General features: G+C 35.7%; 1 protein-coding gene across 2 annotated transcripts; it reads right to left on the reverse strand.

Annotated features, from left to right (window-relative positions):
* Nucleotides 1-1088: 1088 nt before the first annotated feature.
* On the reverse strand, nucleotides 1089-12107 carry LOC116032453 (protein TSS). 2 transcript variants are annotated; one of them, XM_031275020.1, is made up of 24 exons: nucleotides 11813-11882; nucleotides 11672-11733; nucleotides 11414-11506; nucleotides 11246-11318; nucleotides 8546-8872; nucleotides 8400-8464; nucleotides 7787-7918; nucleotides 7617-7658; nucleotides 6997-7521; nucleotides 6687-6841; nucleotides 5988-6468; nucleotides 5776-5838; nucleotides 5353-5454; nucleotides 4952-5269; nucleotides 4791-4883; nucleotides 4581-4682; nucleotides 4373-4477; nucleotides 4083-4216; nucleotides 3778-3961; nucleotides 3558-3689; nucleotides 3312-3424; nucleotides 3151-3229; nucleotides 2660-3035; nucleotides 1089-2584 (listed from the first exon to the last, which is right to left on the reverse strand). In XM_031275020.1, exons 1-24 carry the CDS (start codon nucleotides 11880-11882, stop codon nucleotides 1338-1340), a joined length of 5073 nt encoding a protein of 1690 aa, XP_031130880.1. In that variant the 3' UTR covers nucleotides 1089-1337. The 2 variants fall into 2 exon arrangements, with proteins under 2 accessions (XP_031130880.1, XP_031130879.1); XM_031275019.1 differs by having other exon boundaries at nucleotides 1089-3035; nucleotides 11813-12107.
* Nucleotides 12108-14177: the final 2070 nt, after the last annotated feature.

The following is a 14177-nucleotide window of genomic DNA, read 5'->3' on the forward strand; positions in this document are numbered from 1 at the left end:
CGGTTCTGCCCTCGTCAGTGACCAGAATTGTATAACATAAAGGTTCTTTATTATATGTATTACTTTTAAGATGTGGAATTAGAATTATAACTAAAATTGATTTTTAATTTTTATTATTTGAGACTAAACAAGGGAAATGATTGATCCTTGAAATGAAAAATAAAAATAAAAATCATTACTAACATTACCTAAAAGTTTCATTTCCAATTTCACGCCACTTTCTTATGCATATAGTGTGCTTCGGACACTTGGTGTAGAGCCAGTTGGGTGTGCATTATGATTTTGCACCAACAATTGGTTGTGTTTTTCAACTAGCGGTGGGGGCCTGGGGGTGGGGGGTTGGGGTGGGAGGAATCAGCCCAAGATATTTTGCATAATATAATTATTTGTCATGTACTGTTGTTAGAGTATAAGGTTATTCGCGTGAAAAGAGGACAAGATTTTTTCAATCATGTCGGTGTAGAAGCTGATAACGTGTTGTGATGATTTCCTTAAGCCCGTAGCCATTCCCGGGAAACGGATCATATTTGTAACAAAATCAGTACAAAGGAAAGGAAGAAGAGAATAGTGAATTTGCAGAGACAAAGTGTAGTCATAACAATCTTATTATTTTAACCACTTTAATACAATGACACAACAAGTATATATAATATACAAGAAATAATGACTATAATAATGTTGACCGTTACAACTATTTATGTATGGAATGTCCATAATGTCTATAATAATAATAATAATATATTTATAACATAATTATATAACACAAAGGTTCTTTATTATATTTATTACTTTTAAGATGTGAAATTAGAATTATAATTAAAACTGATTTGTTGACTGGCTCAAACTAAAACAATTAATAAACCTCTTGCACTAAGAGTCGAACGTGTAACCTGGGTTGCCATCTTTTCTAGCTAATTTATTTTTATTGTAGGCAAAAGGAGTGAATCTTTTGAAGTTTCCATCTCATAATAATTTACAAATAGGTATAGGTCAGATAATACTAGCAAAAGAAAATGAAATCAGCTTTCCATAAACCAAATAAATAAAATAGAGAAAGAAGCATGAAATTTAAGGATGCCAGCAAGCACTTAAGAAATTGGTAATTGATGGGGATCCAAGTTCTAATTATTATTTAAGATAAAAGAACATCCTGGCTTCACAGGCAACAAAATTTGGAAAAAAATATATATTAACGTTGTGTTTATTGCTGATCCGAGAATCTCCTATGATTTCTCTTCAACATTTTCTACACTGTCGATTCGCAGAAAATCAAAACTCTCATCAACATATGCAATCAAGCCAAGAACAAATACCTTATTATTGTCAAAAGCTTCCCTTCAGCGTACTGAAGCACAAATGGATTGCTGACTGTACAATTCGCCGATTCCATTACTGATTTTTGATCGATTTCTTCTACGCTTGGTAACAACCATAAAGCCTTCACCATCCCCCCCATTGTTATTACTATTTACATCGCCCATTTTTGAGCTCTCGTTGTTCTTTGCTTCGGTTGACAGTCCCGTCTTCCCTTCATCATTCCCATATTGTATCTTTATAATGGCACTATCATTTGCAATTGCTTCGGCTGTGCTTGCTGGGAGCCCTGACTTCTTCTCGGTAACTGGAGATTCAATTGGAGTGTCTGAACTATGTTGTACCGACTTCACAATGAAGCTAAGAAGTATCTGCCTTGCTAGTTCTGTCTTTTCGGCATCCGAGGTGCTTTTTGATGACTTCTTGTTTTTAGCGTCATCCGTGGTCTTCTCCACAACGGAATCACGAGCTGGGGCGACTGAGGAATCTTCTTTGGTGGAATTGATTTTCCAGGCCTTTCTCGGAACAAATTCAGGAGCGTGTGGGTTCATAGTTCTGGCATTTCCTTCACCGGATGATGTATGGAACTTTGAGTAACCATTTTTCACACGGGGATGGGTAGACCTGTAGTACATAGGAGATCTAGGACCACAGGGAACTCTTGCTGCAATTGATGGGAATTCTATAACCATCCCCTGCCTCGCCATTTCATCATAGACACTAGCAACAGCAGCACGGTTTAGCAAATGGGTGACAGCATAGGCACCGGGGTTGAAGGGTGGAGCAGCTGCAGAAAGCTTACTCCCATTTGCCTCTACAGGCTTTTCTTCAGTACTTGGGGATGAAACATCGTCTAGCTCACTTAATGAGCTTTCAGACTCGATATTGCCTCCGTTCTTATGAACTTCTTTATCATCAATATTGCCACATGTGTCCTGCATAGTTTCTGTGTTCCTTTCATCAGTGACAGGCTTATCATCGAGATTGGCAGTAGATTCGTCCGAGGTTACTGTGTGCCTTCCATCCTCTTCCGGTGTCTCGGGTGGTGTCTCGGGAGGACTAATGGAGATCTGAGAATCAGAATTATCTTTGTTTAATTCTTCAACTTTCTCCAGTAAGGGCTTTAGAACCGTACCTGGTGGGGACACAGCTACATCTTTGTAGGACAATGACTTAGAGGCCATAGTTGTGAGATTGGCAGGAGGGGAGGGAACACTAACAGTTGATGAAGAAAAACCTTTAGGAACTGCTACTTTAGCAGAGACATTCTCTGAATCACCAGAAAAATTCAAGTTGAGTGTCTTCATTGGCAAAGAGAATTCAGAAGAAACTGTCTTAGATGTACCGTTGTGCCCCTGAGAGATCACTTCTTTCCTAGATATTCGGTCCCTTGAGAAAGAATAAGCAGAAGTTGTTTTTATCTTGGCAAGATTTGGTCGCTTTCTGGCGTGCTTTTTGGCAGTGCCACCATTGCGTCCTTTTGAATTTGCTTCTTGCCACCCATCATCCGAGCTTGTTTCCTGCAAAGCCGCCTCAACAACCAGTTCATGATGCATTGAACTAGGAGGATCCTTGGATTCTTGAGAAGTAATAATGTCATTCTTATCCTCATACTCAATGACCTTCATGGACACACCAATTTCTTTATTGTTTTCCGTCAAAGAATTGTTGCTTATCCCATCATGAGGTCCTTTCTGAGATTTCTCGGAAACTGGAAACACCTAACAGACCACACAAAAAAAAAAAAAAACCAAATTCAGAAATAACCATAATGATTTTAGATGATAATAATGCTTTCTAATCTGAAAGAAACACAAAAAGAAAACAAAGTGATACCTTTGAACGGCGTTTACGTTGCAAATCCAAAGCCTTTATATCCTTATCCGGATTTATGTAATCAAGGAGATCTGATACACTGGAACAAGCAGAATGGTTAATCACAAAAATACAGGCAAAAAGTTCAAAAGCAAGTAATCTGTGTACAAATATATCAGCACCTGAGATGCCCTTTGCTAGCTATGGAAGCATCTGGTTTTGGTGTCCCAGATCGTGCAGCCTCTTGCTGCTCTAATGCTTTTGATTCAAAGTATTCAAGCCAGGCAGCAGCATCCTAAACAGGAAAACCCATGTAAGTTAACAAGATGGCAGAAAAATTAAAAAGAACAAATTGTGTCATTTGGTAAACACTATCTTATAATTTCAGCAAGCTGCATAAATAAGGAAAAATAAAATTAGATGTGCACCTGAGTTCGGAGATCCTCGGGTCCAAGCTTATCTTGAAGAATTTGAAGTGTAGTTTGTTCATGTTGCACACTCAACGAATATGCTTCCATTAATGAAAGAGCAATGGCAATGGCGTGATAACTGGCAGCAGTCTGTGTGCGAAGCAAACCACAGAATTAACAACAATTGCTCCTGAAAGAAAAAGGACAAGCATCTGAAAAATTAAAGTCAGAATGGGACCTGAATGTGATCATCTCCAAGTAATTTCTTGTTGCATTTAAGTGCCTCATGTAGATATCTAAGAGCAATTTGTGCATTCCCCATGCCCTCTTCCATCATAGCCACATTAATGTAGGTAGCTGCTGTGTTTGGATGTGATAGACCACACGTAAAATGAAGCAGAAACAGGGCTCGATTGACATATCTGGCAATATACAATAAACATTATACAATCACAACATTAAGCACAAAAATGAGTTCACTAACAAGCAAGAAAAACTGGGTATCCAAAATACTAAGCAAAACAAGGAATTTTTTCTACTCACTTCAGGGCCAATTCAATATGTTGAAGACGGTAGTAGAACACTGAAAGATCACCGTAGCTTTTCATTGTGTCTGGATGATCAAGCCCCAGTTCCCTCTCATTAATATCCAATGCCTTCTGCTGATATATAGTTGCCTGAAGAACGACAAGAATTAGAAAGCTAAATCCTTGAACATCTAAATGCATATCAGAACAAACATACGATACAAGCAGCAGCTATTTGGATAACTAAAAGGTCAAAGATTGGAGGCAAAAATTCATTAAGATGAAGCAATAAAACATTTGAAAAACCTGATTGAAGTCTCCAGTGTGATAAAGGACAACAGCCAGTAGGCTATAGGCACTTGCAGTTGTACGATGATATGGGCCACAAACAGCAATCATTTTTGTAAGAGCCTTCAGTTCAAAATCATATTTAAAGTCAATTTTTCTTTTTTTATCTATGCAACTATATATAAGAGTTAATAATTCATGAAAATTGAAAAACAATATTATATACCTTTGTTCCAAAATTCAAGGCATCTTCCAGCTTCCCTTTGTCAAGAGCAATCTTAGAGGACTCCAGTAAGGTTCGACCATCAGCAGAAGAGCATACAACATGCTGTGAAGATCATTTTGATGAGCAATATTCTTTTGTTTTCACTACTTAAACGAAATTATAAGCTAAACTGATTAAACGAAATTATAAGCTAAGAGAAAGAAACCTTACTTTACACAAAGGCACTAAACTGATGACATCAGTTTCACAAAATGGATTTGAACTTTCCATGTCATAATCTCTGGGAACCAACTCTATCCCAACCTACGAAGAGAAAAATTCAATAGTTGTTCACAAAAGCTAAAGAACAAATCAGCTAGTTATGATACTACCTTGTGACAAAGTCCACGAAGAATTGACAATTTTCTCAAGCGCTTGAATTCATCATTCAGATTCCAACCAAATCTTTTCAAAAGAAATTCACTTAACCATTGGAACTTGAGAATTTGGTCATCACTCAATTTCTCTTCATTATCCTCTGGTGTATGGGAACCAAGCAAGAAATTCAGAGTGGAGGCAATTGCAGCTGGTAAGTTAGCCACATCACTAGTAGAAGCAATAACTGCTCTAACAATGTACTTAAAAGCTCGAGTAACCATCTCATGAATACAAAGTGACTGTATATGAGGAAGCTTCTGAGCAAGCTCAACCTGGTTCATGTAACAAAATGAAATATACCATTGAGATTTTTGCATCACAAAAACAGATGGAGGAAAGAAAAATGAAAGCTCACCACTCGTCCCAGAGAACGCATTTGCAATCCTCTTAGGTGCATGAAGTCTGTGAGTGTTCGACCATCAACGGGTGAAAGTTCCAATGATGCAAAGTCTGCCACCTAAAATATAAAAAGAAATTAGAAACACTTGGAACAACAGTTAAAAAACTAAAAAAGAATTAATGTAATATTTGGTTCATAGAATAGGTCGGGAATAAAATAGCATTCCAATTTCCAGAGAATAGACCCATTAGGCTATTTGGTTTGATTTCTATTACACAGAATGGGCTATTCCCTTTGCAATAAGAAAAACCTAGGGGCCGTAGTATCAACTACTCCTAGCATGCCCTTTTTTGTATCCACCCATTCACTATGGAATACTGGAATACTATTCTTATACCATTTGTTTTCATTACGCAAACCAAACATCAAGTGACTTACCAGCTTAGGGAGAGCAATTTCATCGTAATACTTCTGTGCCATCTTGATAATCTCATCTACTGGCTGTTTCGAAAAGAATATAAAAAACAATAAGCGATAAAGTGCTGGAATAAACTACCTCTCCTTCCTTTTCCAGTAACACATCAATTCAAAAAAGTGCTAGTGGTTGATTGATAGAAGTACTCTACAAATAAAAGAAAAAATTATAAAACCTTTAGATGAAGACCAGCTCCACTCTCTTTGAGACGGAGATATGCTTCTTCAGAAATATATTTCCTCAACTCCGCCTTTGAGCTGGATTCATCATTGGGTTGTTCAGCTAAGATACATTCCATGTTTGGAGAACTGGCTGAGTCATTCATGGCTTCATTTACATCTGTCACATTACCATTCCCAGATTTTCTTTCCCTCTTTTTCAACATTTTAAACTGCTTCCCTAATCCTTTGATTACAAGCTCGTCCTTACCATCATTCTCAACTTTCTTAGGACTGTTTTTTGTTGTCTCCTGCTTTTGTAGATGCTGCACCCAGCAAGACCCAAGCTCCCATCTGAAGGAACTTTTCAATGCAGGAGGCTTCTCTTGCAACTTTTTCAAACTATCTTTAGTAACTTCACGGATGAGACAACTAGAAGTGTCATAGTCGCCGATTTTATGTTCAGGTGTGCTTGGCTTCAAGAGGAGAAAACGCAAGCTGCAATAGTTGGATTTTCATAAAGAGTAAGAATATTGCAAACATTTCGGGCACCAAAAGAATAAACAAATATATCACAACCTAAGATAACAAAATTAGACATTGATTGAACCTTGGGGCATCTATTGAAAAGAAAAAGATTATCTTCCCTAATGAAGTGAAGCACAGCAAACCTTCTTAGTAGTCTCAGAAATTATGTAGAGAGAAATTATTCAAACCTGTTAATGTTGAGTGCATTGGCTCCCCCATCTGGTTGATCATCAATTACAATATCTTGTGACAGACTCCTTCCCTCCCCAAGATCACCCATAACTTTCACAATAGCAGTGTAACCACAGTGTCTTACAGTAACCATACCTAGTGATAATTTATCCTGTGAAAAATAAAAAAAATAAAAAAAAAAAACACACACACACACACACACATAAGTAAACCAGAATAAGTAGAGGCAAAATGACAAAATTTTGGAATTCCTAAATCACAAAAATAAATATAAACTAGTTTGAGATTTGTAGTTAAGCCACTCACATGTGCAACTACACTTTCATCTGCAGTTATCCCTTTAAGTAAATTTCTTTGGGCAACCTCTTCAGCAGATTCATTGAAGCTTTTCGTACCAATAATTTTAACTTCTTTATGGCTAGCATCTGTGGCATCCCTTTTCACTGTGATATACAAATGTCCAACACGATCCTCATATAACACTGAATCCAAAACACAATTTGGAGTCGATACCTCTGAGGAATTGATGACTTTTTGTATGGCTGAAACAGCTTTGAAAATTGAGACATCAACAAAAAGATTATGCAGCAAAAATGCCTTTCGATCTCGAACAACCCTTTCTTCTTCAGTTTTACAAGGAAGATTTGCAAGTATATGGAATTCTGAAGCCCAAGGTCTAAGATCATGCTCTCCATATCTCCCCTGACCTCCACCATTACCACCCCAGCTCTCATCTTCAACTGGAAGAGGAATGAAATTTGATCCAAGATCTATAAGGGTTGGGGGGACAAGCCACGTATTGGCGCGGAAACCATACGGAAGATTACCAAACTGAAAGAATCAAATATAAACCGAGTTCATAACTAGCCCCATGTAAATCAATCTCATTGCAAGTGTAATAAAAGTATTATTTAAAAAAAAATCACCTTATTATGATCCATAAAGGCATTCATCAATGATTCATATGCCTGTAAAAACCATTAGACTTGTCATTCATATATGACAAATTGCTACCAAAATAAATTGAAACCAGCAATAATTGCTGTAACCAAAAGCCGTTGAAATATCAGGTGCAATAGAAGGGAAAGGTATTTACTTTAGCAAATGCTTGGCTGAGCTGTTGAAGAAGATCAACCAAACAATGGGCACGTATAAACGGCTTTCCCAAAGGATAGTAACCAGTTTTTGAAGCCACCACTTGTAGTAACTTGCCATTGCATATCTTAATCTGTGCATATAATTTTCATCAAAACAACAATAAGAAGAATAAACCGTAAACTTGAAAACTCAACTCATGTAAGTTCAATTTAATTATTTTTAGGAAAAAGTGTCAATAAGGTCACTGGACTTCTTGTTTTTTGCGATTGGATCACTGAACTTAAAAAGCATACAATTCAACCATCAAACAAGCAAAATATGTGCAATTGAGAAATTTTCCCCCTAGCATCCGATCATATTGCTTGCATGGTATGTAAGAGTTGCATTTTCCTCTGCCATACTAGTTTGAACTCTGAAGTAAAGATTGAAATATTTTCAACTCAAATTTTACTAAAAGAAATCAGAAAAATGTGCTAATTACACATACTATGCTTGTTTGCTGATTTGATTGCATGCTTTTTCAGTCCAGTGACCCAATTACACAAAAATGATAAATTCAATGGCCTATTGACACTTTTTTTTATTAGTAAATGCTAATTTATTAGTCGAACCTGCATTTCAAAATAGTCGCCATTTTGATCCGATTGGCCATCCTTTAGTTCAAACCTCTTCAAACCTGAGAATACACAAATGCATTTAAAATAATAGAAATGAAAAAAAAAATTAAAAAATTCAAAGTAGTGAGGGAGAAACACACTTATTATAGGCGGGGAGAGGTGAGACAAAGACAGGAACTCGTAGAAATCAGAAAGCTTCGGAATGGGATGGATCGCCAGCATGTCGTACTCTTCCGAGACGGCCGGAGAAGGAGAATCTGGAGCCCGTACGGCTCCTCCATCGGACGGCGATTCCGGCCGGCAGGCCTCCGCCGCATTGAGCTGCGACTTGTGCTTCCTGGCGCGAGCGTCGTTGGCGGAGGGCGTTGACGGTTTGCCTCTGGACTTGCCGAAGCGCGTGGTGCACGCGACAATGTCGAGTAGCCTTCGAACATGCGCCTCCGCTTGGGCCTCCTCCGCATAGTCCTCTGAAATATCGCCGTGTTGGGCTATATGTTAAAATCAGTTGCAACCAAACGGGCCGCAAGGACCACAAACACAATTCACATGTCCCCTTGAAAAGGTGAAACATTGCCAAACCACTTATGCGACATTATTGTCACTCGCTCCATAAATACTTTATAACTTAACCACATATATAGAAAGTTGTAGATTCCATCTTTGACACTTCCAACTTTTTTTTTTTTTAATACTACTAACTCTATTAGAATGCAGTATCTGTTCATAACTACTTTCTCAACCTATTGAAGCACAAGAGTCAGTATTGCCTCCACTGAGGCTCGAACCCCCGTATAAAGGGAAGGGTTTGATATCACTGGACCCTTCCAACTATATCAAAAATATCAAAAAATGTATATAACCCTCAATTCTCAATCACAATAAAACTGAATAAATTCCACACTGATTATCTAATTTATATCACATTTGATCATATTGTCTAATTTTTCAGACAATTATTAAAAGATTACAAATTCAATCAATGACCTTTCGGGTAATCAAAACGTGAAACTTGGGCACACCCACAATTTCCAATGCACAATCAAACAACTTACTAAATATAGTGAGGGAATTCTAACACGAGGGAAGGCAAGTGCAAGGTGAGACCCAACAGCGATCATGGACCACAGAGAAACATCGTTTTCAGTGAGGGAATTCATTAAAACCCATCAATGTATATGCCATTCACTATTTAACGTAAAGGCAGCAGAGGAGCAATGCGATCTGAGAGCAGTGGGTGTACGAATTCAACACTGCATGTGCAGGTTTCAAATTGCTTATTAATTATAGCAGCAAATTAAACATTTTTGTGAGGAACGTGGTCTACACCGGACCACGGTCTAAAAACACATAAATTATATTATTCTAACTTATAAAATGTATTATTCTAACACAAAGTATATTATTTTAACTCATAAAATATATTATCTTACCTCATAAATTTCATTATTTTAATACATAAAGTACATTATACATTATTCCAACTCATCAAATACATTACCTTACCTTAAAAATTTTATTATTCTAACACATAAAATACGTTATTTCAACCCATAAAATACATTAGCTTACCCCATGATGTTCATTATTCTAACACGCACGTGGAACAAGACCTTTTTAACATCAAAACGATGTCGTTTTGGATTATGTGGAACACGGTCAACACAATAATTTATCATTTTTGTCTTCTAATGAGGTGGTGGAGAATTAAAAGATATGTTATGTTTCAACTAAAAACTTAAATTGATAATTAAACTACACATTTATATTAAATTATATCGTGAACTGAACATAAAAATGGCAAAACAACAATGGATCTATATACTTGAAGTAGTGCATACAGAGTAATGAATTTATATACCTGCAATAGTAAATTTTTGTACTTACACTAGGAAATTTTATGGACCAAATTTATGTATCTAAAATAACATGTAAATTTATTTTAAAATTTTGGAAAAATATCAATTTTTTTTAGAATTATTTAAAAGATTACAATAATATTTTTTACTAATATATTGCTTATATACTTTAAAAGATTTCAATAAGAATATTTTACTAAGATAAATTTTTTAACTAAAATTCACTTTAAAAAGTAAATATTCACGATATAATTATTGGGTTAAGGGTATATGGCGTCATTAAACAATCGAATGTTCAATGAATTTAGGAGATATTTACACTAAATTCAAAACAAAATTAATACGGAGTATCATTTTAAAGCACATGCGACACATGGGGTTCCCTATTAATTCACAAATAGGAAAAACCGTAAAGGGCACAGTAATCGGAGAGTCCGAGTCCGAGTCGTGGCTTTCAACGTGAAAAACAATCAGAAATACGGATTACAAGACAAAATTTTGCGGCCCTCGGAATTGCCGAATTATTGGAAACTTAGTGTAATATCGACCTGCTTGCCAATGAACTCCACTCTCTATGCCAATGAACTCCACTCTCTATGCCAATGAACTCTAACCCCCACATTCATTACCAGGTGTTTCTAACTTTTAGATTTGTGAGGTCATTAATTGGAGAAATTCTTTATTTAAAAAAATAAATAATTAAAAATAGAATAACAAAAAATATAATTGTCAAAGTCTTTGTGGTCTAAGTGGCACGAAATAACTCTCAAGAGCTCACGTGTTCGAATCGGTACGATACTACACTGTAACAGTGTCTCTAATAAGGGAAAAAATGATAAAACCACAAACGATAGACTAATAATTGTGGTAAGTAAATGAAAGTTAATGTGGTAATAAGTCAAAATTTTAAAAAGTTAAACTAAATGTGGTAATGATGATTAAAAATGAAATTCGTTCTATATCGAATTTAACCAATAAACCTACCTTCAACCATTCTCAGCAAACATGGCTTTAGAGCAACAACCTCAAACCTGTCACTCAGCTTTGCTCCTTTCACCTGCCCACAATAAAAAAATAAATAAAAAAGTTTTTATTAATTCCAGAACAAGGAAAGAGCTGATTCGTTTTGGATTAATTTAATACAAATTTTACCTCGTGCGACAAGGAGAAGTTGGTGAAATGACAAGTTTGCACATTGGAAGCCAGCAGCCTCTTAACATCCAGAATCTTGTCCGTCGAGATGCCCTTCATTGGTTTCATGGATTCTCATCAATAACAATACAAACAATAATATAAATAAAATAAATATTATTATTATAAAATTTTTAAAAACAAAAATCTGTATTCCATGTATGGGGAGAACAAGGAAAGTGGAACATGAACCAAACCAAACCAAACAAATTTTAGTACCTTGAGAACAACGTGGGTATCATATGGAGTGACAACTGTGATGTCAAGAACACTGGGAATAACTGCAAAAATTCAATGAATGGTGAATGAATGAATGAAAAAGGGGAAAATATAGTAAAAAAAGGAAATTCCCATTAAGACCTTTCTCTTCCTTCTTCTTCTTCTCAGCCTTGGCTTTGTTTCCCTTTCCCTTTCCAGACTTGGGGGCCATGAACCGAAGTGTTAAGTTCTGAGGTGAGCGGAGGGAGAAAATGGAAGGGAATGAGAAAGGGAGAGGAAGTGATGTGGTGGGGATAATATGGGGATAAAAAGGGAGGAAATCTTGTGAAGGGATTTTAATAGAAGGAAGAGGGGGATAGAGCAGAGAAGAAGATAGGATAAGGAAAGGGGCAAAGGTTTTGTTTGGATTGGGGAGTTTTGGGCTTTGGGTGTCTCAGTTGCTCACCTTAGCCCTTTTTATTGAATGAATGATATTAGCAGGATGGGATTTTCAACAAATCTTGGCCTCTCCTTGTTCCTTGCTTCCTCTATAGCAATTGGTGACTCTGATTTTGCCCCCACCACACCCCCTTCCTATTCCCCCCTCTCTCTCTCTCGTGAAATTTTATAACTCCTTAGTACTTTATAAAATTTGTACATCTACTTTGATTTATAAAAAAAGTCCGCAGCCTTTACTTGAATGTGTATTTTAGGTGAAACACTGAAACTCACTTTGTCATCTTAGGCAGCAAAGGATCACGTACAATGAGGCTGACTATACTCAAACTAAAATGAGGTTGACTATACTCAAAGTAAGAAGACTAATAGATATTGCAATATCGTATACGTTATAAAATTGTAGCTTTAGTCCAGACATAATAAGAAGGTGATTGTGATTCTGCCTCCGCCATTGTCCCCTTCCCATTTCTCTTACTCACGGGAAACTTTATAGTGTTGTAAATTATAAGAGTGTTTTCCACTTTTGGTCCTATGACTTTAGTGTCTCCGTCAATTTAAGTACACGACTTTCATTCCTGACATAAGTAGTGCTTGACTTTGATTTTTTTGCCACTTTTAGTCCTTTGACTTTGATTTTTCTTTCACTTTTAGTCCTTTCGGCCATGTGAGCGACAACTTTTAATCGAAATTAACAAACTGTTGTGACATTAAGGGTAAAAGTGTCTTTTGATAAAGGCCTGAATATATTTATAAATAAAATCAGAGAAAAAATAGGAAAAAGAAACGTTATTTGCTTGTTCTGCTTCGCTTTTTAAGCGACAACTTTTAATCGGAATCTGTTCTGCTTCGCTTTTTAAGCGACAACTTTTAATCGGAATCAACAAACTGTTGTGCCATTAAGGGTAACTTTTAATCGGAATCAACAAACTGTTGTGCCATTAAGGGTAAAATTGTCTCGGAATCAACAAACTGTTGTGCCATTAAGGGTAAAATTGTCTTTTGATAAATCCCTAAATACATTAAACGTTATTTACCCTTAATGGCACAACAGTTTGTTGATTTCGATTAAAAGTTGTCGCTCACATGGCCAAAAGGACTAAAAGTGGAAAAAAATCAAAGTCAAGGACTAAAAGTGACAAAAAAAATCAAAGTCAAGCACTACTTATGTCAGGAATGAAAGTCGTGTACCTAAATTGACGGAAACACTAAAGTCATAGGACCAAAAGTGGAAAAAAACTCTAAATTATAATATCGTGTACTTTATAAAATAATATTTTATACTTTACTAAAAATACATAAGAAGAAAGTTACTCTATTTTTGTCTCCACCATTGTTCGCTTTTCATTTCTCACTTTCGCAATAAATTTTACAATATCGTGAATTATAATATAATGTCCTTCATGTAATAGTATTTTATATTTTATTAAAGGTACATAATTTTAAAAAAAAAAAAAAAAAAAAAGATACAACTTTGTAAAACATCGGGCATTATGAACTATTTCATACGAAGTATAATGTTAACACACATACACACCCTAAAATGTGTACTCATGCACTAACTAGTATGAGCGATCAAAGTCTTATGATTATGGGACTATTACACAGGAATGAAGTTTACACAATATACATTCTTAGGTAGTAGTTAAGTGTTTTCCTCATCACCTAAAAAAATATATGCACAAAATATATGTCAGTGATAATCGACTTCAATAATTGTTGATATTTTTTTTTATTTGGTACTTTCTCAAATATTTTCAGCCCAAAGAATCTAAACTCTTACCACTAGAGTTCGAATCTATGACCACCTATTTAAAATAATAATTGGAATGTCATCACACAACATTTGGTAGTTGATACTTCAATAATTGTTACTTGAACCACACTTACAAAAAGAAATTCGTATTTTATTTTGTTTATATATTTTGATATGAAAACAGAACTAGGTTTTGTTTTCTTTTATTAAGTATATTTTAATTGAAGTATATGAACATATTTAGTTTGTTATATAATGAAAAATACACAAAGTGATCGAGATTAAACGAAATGCACTTGTACCATCTCTGAATTG

The sequence above is a fragment of the Ipomoea triloba genome, chromosome 10 (genome assembly GCF_003576645.1).
Source record: "Ipomoea triloba cultivar NCNSP0323 chromosome 10, ASM357664v1".
Lineage (NCBI taxonomy): Eukaryota > Viridiplantae > Streptophyta > Magnoliopsida > Solanales > Convolvulaceae > Ipomoea > Ipomoea triloba.